The sequence below is a fragment of the Scyliorhinus torazame genome, chromosome 6, assembly GCF_047496885.1.
Source record: "Scyliorhinus torazame isolate Kashiwa2021f chromosome 6, sScyTor2.1, whole genome shotgun sequence".
Classification (NCBI taxonomy): domain Eukaryota; kingdom Metazoa; phylum Chordata; class Chondrichthyes; order Carcharhiniformes; family Scyliorhinidae; genus Scyliorhinus; species Scyliorhinus torazame.
In genome coordinates, this window is record NC_092712.1 from 55,608,198 (window position 1) to 55,624,677 (window position 16,480).

At 50.4% G+C, this 16,480-nt stretch overlaps 1 protein-coding gene across 3 annotated transcripts in view; it reads left to right on the forward strand.

The window, feature by feature from the left end:
• ube3c (ubiquitin protein ligase E3C) overlaps positions 1-16,480 on the forward strand; it is a 277,267-nt gene that overhangs the window by 29,440 nt on the left and 231,347 nt on the right. For all 3 annotated transcript variants that reach the window (XM_072508217.1, XM_072508215.1, XM_072508216.1), the window contains one exon: positions 9,529-9,582. In XM_072508217.1, coding sequence (XP_072364318.1) covers positions 9,529-9,582 — 54 coding nt within the window. The remainder of the gene's footprint in view (positions 1-9,528; positions 9,583-16,480) is intronic.

Here is a 16,480-nt window from a genome sequence, read left to right on the forward strand (position 1 = left end):
TCACCATCTCCCCCACCAGCCTCTCCCTCTCCCCCGGCTCCCTCCACTCCTTGTGGGCCCTGATGGAGATCAGCTCTCCCCTCACCACCGCCTTCAGTGCCTCCCATACCATCCCCACTCGGACCTCCCCGTTGTCGTTGGTCTCCAAGTACCTCTCTATACTTTCTCGGACCCGCTCGCTCACCTCCTTGCCCGCCAACAGCCCCACCTCCAAGTGCCACAGCGGGCGCTAGTCCCTCTCCTCCCCCATCTCCAAGTCCACCCAATGCGGTACGTGGTCCGAAATGGTTATTGCCGAATACTCTGTATCCTCTACTCTCGCTATCAGCGCCCTACTCAAAATGAAAAAGTCGATTCGAGAATAAGCCTTATGGACATGTGAGAAGAATGAAAATTCCCTAGCCCCCGGCCTTGCAAATCTCCAAGGGTCCACCCCTCTCATTTGGTCCATAAATCCCCTCAACACTCTAGCCGCCGCCGGCTTCCTACCCGTCCTAGACCTGGAGCGATCCAGTGCAGGATCCAACACCGTGTTAAAGTCTCCCCCCATTATCAGGCCCCCCACTTCCAAGTCTGGGATCCGACCCAACAGACGCCGCATAAAACCCGCATCGTCCCAGTCCCGCCCTCTTCTCCCGCTCCCCATTCACAGGCTCTCCCCCTCCCCCCTCCGTTCTAAGCGCGGGAAACAATCCTCGCTTCCCCGCCCCGGCCCCGCCCCCCCCAGTCCTCGGCGCGGGAAAAAAAAGCCCGCGCTCTCCACCTACCAGGCCTCGCCACCAACCAAAACAGTGCCCAACCCGCCCCATCCACCCTCCCCAACCCGAAAGAGAAAATCACAGAGAAAAAGAAACCCAAAACACTGCAAAGGCCCCCCCCCCCGGAACCAAAAATAGGCATAACATATCCACTGCAGTCCCCAATCGCCCATCCCGACCCTCAGTCTGTGTCCAGTTTCTCGGCCTGAACAAAGGCCCACGCCTCCTCCGGAGACTCAAAATAATGGTGCCGGTCCTTGTAGGTAACCCACAGTCGTGCCGGCTGCAACATGCCAAACTTCACCCCCTTCCTGTGCAGCACCGCCTTCGCTCGATTGTACCCGGCCCCCCTCTTCGCCACCTCCGCACTCCAGTCCTGATATATCCGAACCTCCGCGTTCTCCCACCTGCTGCTCCTCTCCTTCTTGGCCCACCTGAGCACACACTCCCGATTGACGAACCGATGGAACCGCACCAGCACCGCCCGCGGAGGCTCGTTAGCCTTGGGCCTCCTCGCCAACACTCTATGGGCCCCTTCCAGCTCTAGGGGCCCCTGGAAGGACCCCGCTCCCATCAGCGAGTCCAACATGGTGACCACATAGGCTCCCACGTCCGGCCCCTCCGGGAGGCCCAGAATCCGCAGATTCTTCCGCCTCGACCGATTCTCCATCTCCTCGAACCGCTCCTACCATTTCTTGTGGAGCGCCTCGTGCGCTTCCACCTTTACCGCCAGGCCTAAGATCTCGTCCTCATTGTCAGAGATCTTTTGTCGAGCCTCTCGGATCGCCACCCCCTGGGCCGCATGTGTCTCCAGCAGCTTATCAATAGAAACCTTCATCGGCTCTAGCAGGTCCTTTTTAATCTCTCTGAGGCAGCGCTGGATACCCTCCTGTTGCTCCTCCACCCACTGCCTCCACGCTGCCTGGTCTCCGCCCGCCGCCATTTTGTCCTTCTTCCCTCCCTTCTTCGGGTCCACCACCACGTTTTTTGTCGCCCCGCTCCTAGTTAAAGCCATATACTGACGGGGAGCTATTATTAACTCCTTCCGACACCGGGAACCGTCGAAAAAGTGCTCTTGGGGGCCCTGAAAAGAGCCCAAAAGTCCGTTTTTGCGGGAGCCGCCGAATGTGTGACTTAGCTCCGCATAGCCATAACCGGAAGTCTCGAGAGGGAATCCTTTTGGCAGTGTTCGCTTCACCAATCTGCCCCAAAATGTCTGTGGAAACTCCTGAAAAAGGTCTAAGAGTCCGTTCCAGACGGGAGCTGCCGAATGCGCAACCTACTCCTCCATGGCCGCCACCGGAAGCCTCGTCCCAGCTTCTTCAGTGGCCTTGGTGAGATCTTTTCACAGTTGTTCCCTCTGCTGCTAGAATTCACCTTTGATAAAGGCCCTCAGGTCAGTTTGCAGCTTTAAGCTTGCCCTTCCCCCGCCTGCATGCTGGAAGAGGCCCTGGTTATCCTGCAGTTGCAGCCAAATCTTTTACTGTTTCTGCCGGGTCTGGTAACCAAAAGACATCCTATTCCTGGGGGACACTGTCGGGGGAATGTTGCAGTCTTCTTCCCACACCGGGAAATGTCAAACAAATGCCGTGGGGGCCCTGTAAAAGAGCCCAAAAGTCCGTTCCAAGCAGGAGCTGCCGAATATGCGACCTAGCTCTGCATAGCCGCACCCGGAAGTCCTACTGTGCCGTCCTTGAGTCGTCCGTCCAGTAAAAGCTGGGTGGGGGTGTGTTCGGTGAGAATCGTAATGGGGTTCAGTCCGGTAATATATGAAAAATACTGCACTGCCCAAAATACTGCGAGCAGGTGCCTCTCACAGGCTGAAAATCCCTGCTCCACAGCATCTAAAATTCTGGAGGCGTAAGCTACGGGCCTTAACTGGTCGTGCCGTTCCTGGAGGAGCACAGCCGAAAGGGTGCAGTCTGTGGTCGCTAGCTCTATAGCGTAAGGGGAAAGCGGGTCTGGAACTTGTAGTGCGTGGGCTTCTATGAGTGATTGCTTCAACGCATCCACAGCATCCGTATGCTGCGGAAGCCATTCCCGGGGGCTCCTTTCTTAGGAGGTCTGAGAGGGGTGCTGCCTTGCTGTCGAAACCGTCAATGTGGTTGCGGCAGTAGCCAATCAGTCCTAAAAACGACCGGAGGGCTGAAACGTTCTGGGGAAGGGGCAATTTAGCAATCGAGTCAATCCTTTTATGCTCAATCTCTCATTTACCATGTGTGATAATTGTTCCCAAATATATCACCTTTTCTTCCAAAATCTGGGCCTTTTTGGGGTTGACTTTGCAACCGATTGAGTGTAAGAGTTCCAGGAGTTCGGACAGAAGCTCAATGTGCACTTCCTTGGTGTCTGTCTGCAGTAGTAGGTCGTCTACCTACTGGACCAGACATTCGGGGCGAGAACATTTGGCTAAACCATTTGCCAGCTGTCTGTGGAAAATGGAGGGGCAGTTGTGGAATCCTTGTGGCAGGCATGTCCACGTGTACTGCTGGTTTTTAAAGGTGAAGGCAAATTTGTACTGGCACGCCTTTGCCAATGGAATGGACCAGAATCCATTACTGATATCCAAAACCGTAAAGAATCGGGAATTGAGTCCCTGCTTGAGCATGGTCTCTGGACTTGTTGCTGCTGTGGGGGCTGCTGCGGGGGTGATTTTGTTGAGTTCCCTGTAATCGATGGTCAGTCGCCATGATCCATCGGGCTTTCTCACTGGCCAAATCGGGGCATTATTAGTTGAGGCTACTGATCTAAGTATGCCCTGCTCTAATAAGCTTTCTATTACCGTGGAGATTTCTCCCTCTGCCTCTTGGGAAAATCCGTACTGGTTTTGGGGTCTAGGGTCAGGTCCTGTTATTTGTACAGAGCCAGTCATCCATCCACAGTCGTGCTTGTGGGTCGCGAATGCTGCCCTGTTCTTTTGTAGAACTGCCCTAACCTGCTTGTCCGTACTAAGCGTGGTCAGGTTGAACCAAAATCCGCCCAGGGCGCTAATTTTATTCGTGTACTCTCCTATGTTGAGCGTTGCGGGGGCTCTTGTGGATTTTGCCATCTTCCAGACACACTGGTTGACTGGATCGAATGAACGATTATGGGAATTCATGAAATCGATTCCCAGAATGTGTTCTGCTGTGTGGGGCAGGTCAACTAAAACTACGGGGTGCTTGGTGGTGATGTTACCGATTTAAATGGGTATAGGGGCTGTGATGTGTCCCTGCTGTGAGAGGCCTGTAAAGCCGCTGTGGGTGATAGTGGCTGTAGTGGGCCACGTGTCTTTTTGAAACAGGGTGGAGGGATTTATTGTGGTGCGGGACACTCCTGTGTCCCAGAGAAATTCGATGGGCTGTCCCCGAATTTTTGCTGCAACGACCGGTCATCTGGACCTATCCCAAAAGGTGTCGCAGATCCAACTGGGGGAGCCCGTAGACCGTCAGTCCGTTCCGGTCAATGTTGACAAATGTGAGGTTATCCATTTTGGTAGGAATAACAGCAAAAGGGATTATTATTTAAATGATAAAATATTAAAACATGCTGCTGTGCAGAGAGACCTGGGTGTGCTAGTGCATGAGTCGCAAAAAGTTGGTTTACAGGTGCAACAGGTGATTAAGAAGGCAACTGGAATTTTGTCCTTCATTGCTAGAGGGATGGAGTTTAAGACTAGGGAGGTTCTGCTGCAATTGTATAAGGTGTTAGTGAGGCCACACCTGGGGTATTGTGTTCAGTTTTGGTGTCCTTACTTGAGAAAGGACGTACTGGCACTGGAGGGTGTGCAGAGGAGATTCACTAGGTTAATCCCAGAGCTGAAGGGGTTGGATTACGAGGAGAGGTTGAGTAGACTGGGACTGTACTCGTTGGAATTTAGAAGGATGAGGGGGGATCTTATAGAAACGTATAAGATTATGAAGGGAATAGATAGGATAGATGCGGGCAGGTTGTTTCCACTGGCGGGTGAAAGCAGAACTAGGGGGCATAGCCTCAAAATAAGAGGAAGTAGATTTAGGACTGAGTTTAGGAGGAACTTCTTCACCCAAAGGGTTGTGAATCTATGGAATTCCTTGCCCAGTGAAGCAGTAGAGGCTCCTTCATTAAATGTTTTTAAGATAAAGATAGATAGTTTTTTTGAAGAATAAAGGGATTAAGGGTTATGGTGTTCGGGCCGGAAAGTGGAGCTGAGTCCACAAAAGATCAGCCATGATCTCATTGAATGGTGGAGCAGGCTCGAGGGGCCAGATGGCCTACTCCTGCCCCTAGTTCTTATGTTCTTGTGTTCTAAGTCCGTCTGATCTGAACGGGCGATAACGCTATGAATGGGCTCTGTCTTTTTCTTACTCAGAGTGCCCGTCTGCTGGGCTCTCTGTGGCTTTTCAGGGGCATTGCACTCTCTTGCGAAGTGTCCCAACTGTCCGCAGTTGTAACACTCCTGTGACTTGGGTGGGGAGCTGTTCTTTCCCTCATTCACCCATGTGGGGTTCTGGTGTGTTGTTTTTACTGCCTGCATATCTGCGCCGGCCTGCTTTTCCTCGGTGTTCTTAATTGCGGGTTTACTTTGAACAGATTGCTCCCAAGCTACAGACCGGTGAGCCTAACGTCTGTAGTAGGTAAGTTGCTAGAAGGTATTCTGAGAGACAGGATCTACAAGCATTTAGAGAGGCAAGGACTGATTCGGGGCAGTCAGCATGGCTTTGTGCGTGGAAAATCATGTCTCACAAATTTGATTGAGTTTTTTGAAGGGGTGACCAAGAAGGTAGATGAGGGAAGTGCAGTAGACGTTGTCTACACTGACTTTAGCAAAGCCTTTGACAAGGTACCGCATGGTAGGTTGTTGCAGAAGGTTAAAGCTCACGGGATCCAGGGTGAGGTTGCCAATTGGATTCAAAATTGGCTGGACGACAGAAGACAGAGGGTGGTTGTAGAGGGTTGTTTTTCAAACTGGAGGCCTGTGACCAGTGGTGTGCCTCAGGGATCGGTGCTTGGTCCACTGTTACTTGTGATTTATATTAATGATTTGGATGAGAATTTAGGAGGCATGGTTAGTAAGTTTTCAGATGACACCAAGATTGGTGGCACAGTGGATAGTGAAGAAGGTTATCTAGGATTGCAACGGGATCTTGATCAATTAGGCCAGTGGGCCGACGAATGGCAGATGGAGTTTAATTTAGATAAATGTGAGGTGATGCATTTTGGCAGATCGAATCAGGCCAGCACCTACTCTGTTAATGGTATGGCGTTGGGGAGAGTTATAGAACAAAGAGATCTAGGAGTACAGGTTCATAGCTCCTTGAAGGTGGAGTCGCAGGTGGACAGGGTGGTGAAGAAGGCATTCGGCATGCTTGGTTTCATTGGTCAGAACATTGAATACAGGAGCTGGGACGTCTTGTTGAAGTTGTACAAGACATTGGTACGGCCACACTTGGAATACTGTGTGCAGTTCTGGTCACCCTATTATAGAAAGGGTATTATTAAACTAGAAAGAGTGCAGAAAAGATTTACTAGGATGTTACCGGGACTTGATGGTTTGAGTTAGAAGGAGAGGCTGGATAGACTGGGACTTTTTTCCCTGGAGCGTAGGAGGCTTAGGGGTGATCTTATAGAGGTCTATAAAATAATGAAGGGCATAGATAAGGTAGATAGTCAACATCTTTTCCCAAAGGTAGGGGAGTCTAAAACTAGAGGGCATAGGTTTAAGGTGAGAGGGGAGAAATTCAGAAGGGCCCAGAGGGGCAATTTCTTCACTCAGACAGTAGTGAGTGTCTGGAATGGGCTGCCAGAGGTAGTAGTAGAGGCGGGTACAATTGTGTCTTTTAAAAAACATTTAGATAGTTACATGGGTAAGATGGGTATAGAGGGTTATGGGCCAATTGCGGGCAACTGGGACTAGCTTAATGGTAAAAACTGGGTGGCATGGACTGGTTGGGCCGAAGGGCCTGTTTCCATGCTGTAAACTTCTATGATTCTATAAGCGCGGGACAATCTTTTCACTACCCACTTCTCGTTATGGGCCTCCTCTGAGGGATCATAACTCGTGCAAGCTTTCTGTCCTGTTTCTGTGGCATGGGAGATAAGGGTGCGGGTCCATTTGGCCATGTTGTCTGGGGACAAATAGGCGCGGTCTAAGTCTCCAAAGACTGCTGCAAAGTGGATCCACAGGCGTCCAGCAAACACTGTGGGGTGCTCGGATTTCTTTTGCCTACATTTGTTGAGGCCATCTACGGCGTCACCCCGGTTATACCCGATCGCATCCAGGATCGCGGTATGCATTTCTGCAAGGGTGCCTCCTACATTCTGTGGGTCTGGAAGGGCTGCTGCTACTGAAGGGTCTAAACTTAAAACCGTGAGCTTTACATGCTCTCGCTCATCCAGGCCGTACATGGTCGCCTGATGTTTAACTGTGGCAAAGAAATGGTGGGGGTCTGAGGTGGGGGGGGGGGGGCGGGGAAACGGTGTGATCTTATCGCACGGGTCCCGTAATTGGGTCACTGTTAAGGGGGTGGAATATGGAAATTCCTCATCGTCCGATGTGGCTGTGCGGTGGGTGGTTACTGGGTTCATTGGAGCCTGAACTATCTGCTGGGTGGGGGGTTGGGGCGCTTTTCTCTTTTGTGGCTTTCCCTGCGCACATGTTCCCTGAACATATCTCTGCGCTGTTTCGTTCAATTCTTCCCAAATCAGGGCCGTCTTCCTGATCTGATCTTTCTCCAAAGGTTCCCTGAAAACCTTTCTGAACAGAAAGCAGCAATTGCAGCTCTGCAATCTGCTTCCAGCACTTTGCGTGATCTAGCGTGCTTTGTCTTTGTTCTGTGGTGGCAGCATGGAGTGCTCTTAATGCTGCCTTGAGGTCACTACACTGTTTGTGTAATGCCTCTACCTGCTTTTCCGTTTCTTCTCGTACCAGGACTGCACGTTGCGTTTCCTGATAGGCCTTTTCATATTGAGACTGGAAGCTGCTTATGTGTGCCAGACAAGACTGGTGAGCCCTTTTGGCATCCTCCACCTCTACATCTTTTGCTGCCAACTGCTTCTCAATTCCAAATTCTCCTTTTCTACCTCGCTTACATCGACCATACTCATTCGATGTATGCCCTCAACTTCTTTCCGGAGAGTCCTGGCGACCTCCTCTGTGCCTCGCAATTGTGCCAAACAGGAAACGATTGCCATCGGCTTGCGAGCTTTCCCTAAGCTCTTTTTGTGGATCTCGCTCAGGTTCTCCCACCAAGTATGTCCTATATTCCCGGGACCTGATTCCTCGTTGTCACAGAATTCATTCCAAAGGGGCCATCCTTTCCGTTTGAGATATTTCCTGATCTCTTCCTCCCAAATGGGACATTGTCCCACTCTACTGCTGCTGGTCGCTGCGACCGCAAATTTCTCTGGGTTCATTAGGCGCTGCATTGCCATCTTTCCTATCCGAATGCTGCTCTTCAAATTTTGGGACAGGGGTATTAATCCGAATGCTGCTCTTCAAATTTGGGACAGGGGTATTAAGGCGGTGCTGTAAATACGGGTACGGCTTTCGCTACTTTCCGAAATACAAAGTTCCGACAGTTTTGTCACAACAAAAAATCAGTCAGTTTTATCTTATCGCCCTGTTAGTTACGCATGCATACACACACCTCCGAATTATGAGGATTGATCAGAACTGCTTGAACACTTGTGGTTTTCTGTTTCCAATTGGATTTCTAATTCAAATTCTGGGTTGTCCCGGAGTGGTTTTCCACTTCTAGATCGGGTCCCGTCAGGATGTCGCCAAATAATGTTTCGAACTTTGCCTTAGATTAATTGCTCTGTTTTATCACCTTTGCTCTTGAGTCGCCAGGTATCCTTATGATACCGCCACGTGGTTAAAGTCCGAGTAATGATCAATAATCCAATACACCGCTTAGTAAGATTTAAATCAAAGCACATTTATTATACACAGTAATCACTACTCATGTACAAATTTATGTCTAAACTACTTCTACAGCTAACAGGCCAATACTTAACTTGGAACTGGTCCACCAGGTCAGGGAAACGAATGGCCTTTCGTTCGGGTTCTGAGCCTGCGGGATTCGAAGTTGGTACAGATTGGTAGTGAGGAGCGCCTATCTTGTAGCGAGCGTTGAAGTAAGACTTACAATTTTGAGCGGCTGTTGAAGAGTGAAGAGCTGGAGAAGAGAGCAATTTGAATTTGGGGCTCAATTCTTATAGTCCCCAGGGGCTTCCCGCCTTTCGGGGCGGACCCTGTACCTGGTCCCAAGTGATTGGACTTTGTCCCAATCGCTTGGTTCGATTTTCTCCAATGCTGGAGCGGTTCCCTGATCGATGGGCGGTCTTGAGGTGGTCGTTCACCTCCTTTTGTGTAGGCTTCTGCTGACGCCGAAGAGTCTGGTTTTGCTTTGTGTGTCTAAATGTTGCTTATTGTTCCCGGGGATTGCTCATTAGTATGCAGATGGCTGTTGTTTTGTTATGCTGATGGTTGCTGGTATCGATAGTGTCTGGCCTTTCCAGAGGTAAATACACAGCCAACCTGCAGCCGCTGGTTTTTGTCTTGTTGGCTGACTTTCCCATCAGCCTTTGCCGTTCGCCATTTTGAATCGGGAGTTGGCCAATTTAAGTGGCTACATTCCCCAGGTAGCGGAATTTGTGTCGGGCTTGTTTGAACGGCAGTCCCATTAGTGCTGCCCCTCCTTGTGGGTGTATCGGGAAGATCTCGCTTATAAGTTTGTAAACTAGGGAGATATTCAATAGTGCCAACATTGTTACGAACAAATCTAATATTTTCTCATTATTTTTGAAGGAAGAAAAAGCTTCGCTACTGCATCGAACGCAGGAAGAAAGGCGGAAGCGAGAGGTAAAATAGAAATTTCATTCACGATGAGTTAAACAAGGAATTGTGTGTATTTGGTGACTCCTTGTAGAGTGCACTTTTACTTTTTGATTTCTAAAAGACCCTACTGCCTTATAGGGACATTAGCCTTTAACAAATACAAATAGGGATGTTTCCGAATTAGTACATATTTCAGATTTTGCTAAATAATTTTTGTAAATGTTCACAACTATGTGCAAAAAATGTTGCTGAATGAACATTTTACAACGTTTTGTTTTAATACAATGAAAGGTAGTGCGATATAGTGGAGGTTGTGCATAATGTAAAACAATCTGAAGACAAGATAGAATCCGTACTGTAGGACTTGGACAATTGATGAATAAAAGCTATAACTTTCTAGTTTTCAATGTGAAACCATGCCACTGCGAGGCAGTCAAGTATACTGTTCCACTTTGGCACACAATGCCATTACTGAGAGCTCCCAGGTCAGATAGAGGCTTTAGTGTAACAAGATAAACCGTAAAGCACCTGGACTCTGCCCCAGAACTTAACAGAAGCACCCAGTAGAGAACCAATGTACTTCCCTCCTCATTTGCTCTCACCAACCACTTCTATGTCTTTCTTAAACTGCCTGCTCCAAATTATGAACATTTGTTTTGCTGTGGGCTCTCACCTTCTAAGAAATTTGAGCCAACACCGGTTCAGTCACATCTTATTTTGAAAGAACATTGTGCGTTCCATCCTGACACCCAGATCTCCCAACAAAAGTTATTTTAATCTTTATTTTCCCCCAGTCCTCCTCCTTTTAAAAGCCTCATAGCTTTTGGGGATGGCATGAACTCTCCCTACCTATCAGAAGAAAGCTTTCCTTGAATCTAAACTTGAGTAGTAAAATAGTAAGTATGAATGTTTGTCGGATAGTTGATTGAGCAGAATTGGCACTTAAAATATTTTACCTCTGGTTCTTATAAATATTGGTGCATTTCCCCCCACTTAGTTTTGGTTCTAATCTGCATGTCCATGCATGGATACGTTTTTTGTTTGGTTTTGCATTTCATATTATTTAAGTTACTGATTTAAAATGCAGGCACCAGCTTCCAATAAACGAACAGGTTAATGTCTATAGCCTTGAGTATCATAAAATGCATTTTTACGGCACTATTAAAGTGTTTGTCCTTGGTTTACTGAAGTGACCTGTGGCTTTAACAGAGCAATAAAGAGTTGCAGTTCTGTGAAGTATTTTTGATATTGTAGAATACAGTTCAGTTGAATAGATTAGGTACATTTTCATTGACAGGATCTTCAAACCAAACTTTCTGCAGCTGAACCTGAATATATTGCTGACCTCAGAAAGCTAACTCGAATTGACCAAGACTTAAGTTTACAATTTAATTAATAAGAAGTTTGAATTACTTTCTTGCATCTTTTTAAAATGTGTTCCCAATTTTAGCATGCATACCCTTAAACCGAGTGTTTTATATGTTTGACCAACATTTAATGAATTGAAAGACAATGGAAGGACGGAATAACAGACATGTTACAGTGCAGAGGAGGCTATTCAGCCTCTTGTGTCTTCACTGGCTCTCTGAGCAATTAACTTCTGCCAATCTCCCACCTTCTCCCCATAACCCTGCACATTGTTCAGTTTCAAATAATAGTCTAGTTCCCTTTGGGTGCTTCAAATGAAACTGCATTCCCAAGCACTGTTTTCGAGACTTTAGCTTCTTTCAGCATGTTTCCGGTTGCGGCGATGACCAGCTAAGCCGCACGTTTCGGGGCTCCAGCTCCAACGGACCTTCGGGCTCTTTTAAGAGCCCCAACGGGAAATTTTTGCGCGACGAAACCCGGTGTGGGGTGAGTGAATAGGGAGCCCCCCCCCCCCAACGAAAGAGGAAAATATCGGCGGCGGTGGCTGCAGCGCGAGGAATCCTCGACGATAGGGACAGAAAGGAAAAAGAAACAAGATGGCGGCGGAGAAAGCCCAGGCGACATGGGGGCCCGATCAAGACGAATTCCTAAGACGGTGTGTGGAGCTACTAAAGAAGGAGGTGCTGACCCCGATGCTACAGGCAATTGAGGGGCTTAAGGAGGCACAAAGGACCCAGGAGACAGAGCTCCGCGTGGTGGAGCAAAAGGTGACGGATAATGAGGACGAGATCCTGGGCCTGGCGGTCAAAACACAGACGCTCGAGGCGCTCCACAAAGTGCATTGAAAGGATTGAGGCCCTAGAAAACAGAGCACGAAAGAAGAACCTTCGGATACTGGGTCTCCCTGAGGGAGTGGAAGGAGCGGACTGCGGGGCTTATGTGAGCACGATGCTAAGCTCGCTGATGGGAGCTGAGGCCCCTTTGGGCCCCTTAGAAGTGGAGGGGGCTCATCGGATCCCGGCGAGGATACCAAAAGCGGGAGAACCGCCTAGGGCGACAATCGTGCGATTTCACCGCTTTAAAGATAGAGAAGTGATTCTGAGATGGGCCAAAAAGGTACGGAGTAGCAGATGGGAGAATGCAGTGGTACGGGTGTACCAGGATTGGAGTGCGGAGGTGTCGAGAAGGAGGGCGAGTTTTAACCGAGCCAAGGAGGTGTTACACAAGAAGAAGGTGAAGTTCGGGATGCTGCAGCCGGCACGACTATGGGTCATGTACCAGGAGAGACATCACTATTTCGAAACGGCGGAAGATGCATGGACCTTTATTAAAGATGAGAAATTGGATCGGAACTGAGGGACTGATATTGCAGGGAAATGTTACTGTTTATGTAAATAGAGAAGTAAATTGGGAAGGGGGGAGACACTAAGAAATGTGGGCGCCGGTGGGGGGGGAAAGAAGGGACATAGGCGGAGGATGAGGAGTGGGATGGGAAAGGGAGCTGCGCCACAAGAGGCGGGTCAGCTATAGAGATGTTCCCGCACCAGAAAGATAATGGCGGGAAGATGGGCGCAAGGTAGATGGGAGTTCCCCACACGGGGGGGCGGGGGGGGTCAAGGAGTGAGCAGGAGTAGCCAGGGTCAGTTGAAGTCAGCTGACCTGCGGAAGTAATATGGGGGGAGCAATCACGCTAGAGGGGGATCTAGCGGGGCGGGGGGGGGGGGGGGGGGGAGATAACTGGGTTGCTGCTGCGGAAATCAAAGGGGAAATGGCTAAAGAGTGGGCGGTCGGGGCTGGAATGCGACACCTGGGGAACGAGTGGGAGCGTGGACGTGGGACTGGCCTAGAGAAGGTGATGGCTAGTCGACACGGGAAGGGGGCAGGTAGCCCCCTACTGAGGCTGATCACGTGGAACGTGAGAGGCCTAAATGGACCGATTAAAAGGGCCCGAGTGCTCGCGCACTTGAAAGGACTAAGGGCAGACGTGGCTATGCTCCAGGAGACGCACCTGAAGGTGGCGGACCAAGTTAGGTTAAGGAAAGGATGGGTGGGACAGGTGTTCCATTCAGGGCTAGATGCAAAGAATAGAGGGGTGGCCATACTGGTGGGGAAACGGGTAGCATTCGAAGCAAGGAGCATTGTAGCAGATAGTGGAGGCAGATATGTAATGGTGAGTGGCAGGCTGGAGGGAATGGAGGTTGTGTTGGTTAACGTATATGCCCCGAATTGGGACGATGCGGGATTTATGAGGCGGATGTTGGGACGTATACCGGACCTGGAGGTAGGAAACTTGATATTGGGAGGAGACTTCAACACCGTGCTGGACCCAGGGTTAGATAGATCCAGATCTAAGACCGGAAGAAGGCCGGCAGCGGCCAAGGTGCCCAAGGGGTTTATGGACCAAATGGGGGGAGTGGATCCATGGCGATTTCTTAGACCGAGGGCCAGGGAGTTCTCCTTCTTCTCCCATGTTCATAAAGTGTACTCCCGGATAGACTTTTTTGTTTTGGGAAGGTCGTTGATCTCGAGGGTGGAAGAAGCTGAGTATTCAGCTATAGCTATTTCGGATCATGCCCCACATTGGGTGGACCTGGAACTAGGAGAGGAGAGGGAGCAGCGAGCACTCTGGCGATTAGATGTGGGATTGTTGGCGGATGAGGGAGTTTGTGGAAGAGTGCGGGGAAGTATTGAGAGGTACCTGGAGGCCAATGACGACGGGGAGGTCCGAGCGGGAGTGGTATGGGAAGCACTAAAAGCGGTGGTCAGAGGAGAGCTGATCTCCATCAGGGCCCACAAAGGGAAAACAGAGGCCAAGGAAAGGGAAAGACTACTGGGGGAGATCTTAAGGGTGGACAGGGAATTTGCGGAGACCCCGGAGGAGGGACTGTACAGGGAGAGACGACGACTCCAGACGGAGTTCGACCTTCTGACCACCAAGAGGGCGGAGGTGCTGTGGAGGAAGGCACGGGGTGAGGTATGAGTATGGGGAAAAAGCTAGTCGCCTGTTGGCCCATCAGCTGCGAAAGAGGACAGCGGCGAGGGAGATGGGGGGAATTAGAGACGAAAAGGGAGCTACGGTGCGGAGAGCAGGGAAGATAAACGAGGTGTTTAAGACCTTTTACGAAGGACTGTATAGGTCCCAACCCCCGGAGGGAAAAGAGGAGATGCGGTAGTTCCTGGATCAATTGAGGTTCCCGAGGGTGGAGGAGCAGGAGATGGAAGACCTGGGGGCACCAATTGGGGTGGACGAGGTTATTAAGGGGCTGGGGAATATGCAGGCAGGGAAGGCCCCGGGACCAGATGGGTTCCCGGTGGAATTTAATAGAAAATATGTGGACCTGCTGGCCCCGCTGTTGGTGAGGACTTTTAACGAGGCCAGGGAAGGAGGGACTCTACCCCCGACAATGTTGGAGGTGACGATATCGCTAATTTTGAAGCGGGATAAAGATCCGCTGCAGTGCGGGTCCTATAGACCTATCTCACTATTGAATGTGGACGCCAAATTGCTGGCAAAGGTGCTGGCATCGAGGATAGAGGACTATGTCCCGGGGGTGGTGCACGAAGACCAGACAGGGTTCGTAAAGGGGAGACAACTAAATGTCAACGTGCGACGGCTATTAGGGGTGATAATGATGCCCCCAGTAGAGGGGGAGACAGAGATAGTGGCGGCAATGGATGCAGAGAAGGCATTTGACAGGGTGGAGCGGGAGTACCTATGGGAGGTGCTAAGGAGGTTCGGGTTCGGGATCGGGTTTATTAGCTGGGTCAAACTCCTTTTATGGGGCCCCAACGGCAAGTGTGGTCACGGGTCGGCAAAGATCGGAATATTTCCGACTATACAGGGGAACAAGACAGGGATGCCCGCTATCTCCATTACTGTTCGCGTTGGCAATTGAACCACTGGCCATGGCGCTGAGAGACTCCAGGAAATGGAGAGGGGTGATTAGAGAGGGAGAAGAACACCGAGTGTCGCTCTACGCGGATGACCTACTGTTGTATGTGACGGACCCAGTGGGGGGGATGACAGAGGTCATGCAGATATTGAGGGAGTTCGGAGATTTCTCGGGATATCGGCTTAACATGGGGAAGAGTGAACTTTTCGTGATACACCCTGGGGACCAGAGTAGAGGGATAGAAGGCCTGCCTCTAAGGAGAGTGGAAAGAAACTTCCGATACCTGGGGATTCAGATCGCCAGGAGCTGGGGAACCTTACACAGACTTAATCTGACACGATTGGTAGAACAAATGGAAGAGGACTTCAAGAGGTGGGACATGCAGCCACTGTCATTGGCGGGCAGAGTGCAGGGAATTAAGATGATGGTCCTCCCGAGGTCCCTATTTGTATTCCAATGTCTCCCTATACAAATTACTAAGGCCTTTTAAAGAAAAAAAAAAAAAAAAAAAAAATAGACAGGAGCATCACGAGCTTCGTGTGGGCAGGGAAAGTCCCGAGGGTAAGGAGGGGGTTCTTACAACATAGCAGAGACCGAGAGGGACTGGCGCTGCCGAATTTGGGTGACTACTATTGGGCCGCCAATGTGGCGATGATCCGTAAATGGATGATGGAGGGAGAGGGAGCGGCGTGGAAAAGACTGGAGAGAAAGTCCTGTAAAGGGACGAGTCTAGAGGCGCTGGTGACGGCGCCGCTACCGCTCTCACCAAAAAAATTTACCACGAACCCTGTGGTGGCGGCAACATTAAATATCTGGGGACAATGGAGGCGACAGAGCGGTGTGCTGGGAGCCCTGGTGGGGTCCCCAATCAGGAACAACCATAGGTTTGCCCCAGGGAGGATGGATGGAGGATTCCAGAGCTGGCACCAGTTGGGAATTAGGAGGGTGGGAGATTTATTTATAGACGGGACGTTTGCGAGCTTGGGAGCGTTGGAAGAAAAGTATAAGCTGCCCCGGGGAAACTTTTTTAGGTATATGCAGGTGAGGGCGTTCACAAGACAACAGGTGAGGGAATTTCCATTGCTCCCGACATAGGGGATCCAGGATAGAATGCTCTCGGGGGTGTGGGTCGGGGAGGGCAAGGTGTCAGAGATATACCGAGAGCTGAGAGAAGAGGGGGAGGAGCGGGTGGGCGAACTAAAAGGAAAGTGGGAAGAAGAGCTCGGGGAGGAGATAGAGGAGGGTATGTGGGCTGATGCCCTAAGCAGGATAAATTCCTCTTCCTCGTGCGCCAGGCTTAGCCTGATTCAATTTAAGGTGCTACATAGAGCACACATAACGGGAGAAAGGTTGAGCAGGTTCTTCAGAGTGGAGGACAAGTGTGGGAGGTGTGGCGGAAGCCCGGCAAACCACACACGTTTTGGTTGTGCCCGGCATTGGAGGGGAGTGACGGGAGTGATTTCGAAGGTGGTGAAGGTCCGGGTCAAACCAGGCTGGGGGTTAGCTTTATTTGGAGTTGCGGATGAGCCGGGAGTGCAGGAGGCGAAAGAGGCCGATGTCGTGGCCTTTGCGTCCCTAGTAGCCCGGCGTAGGATTTTACTCATGTTGAAGGAAGCGAAACCCCCCGGACTGGAGGCCTGGATAAACGATATGGCGGGGTT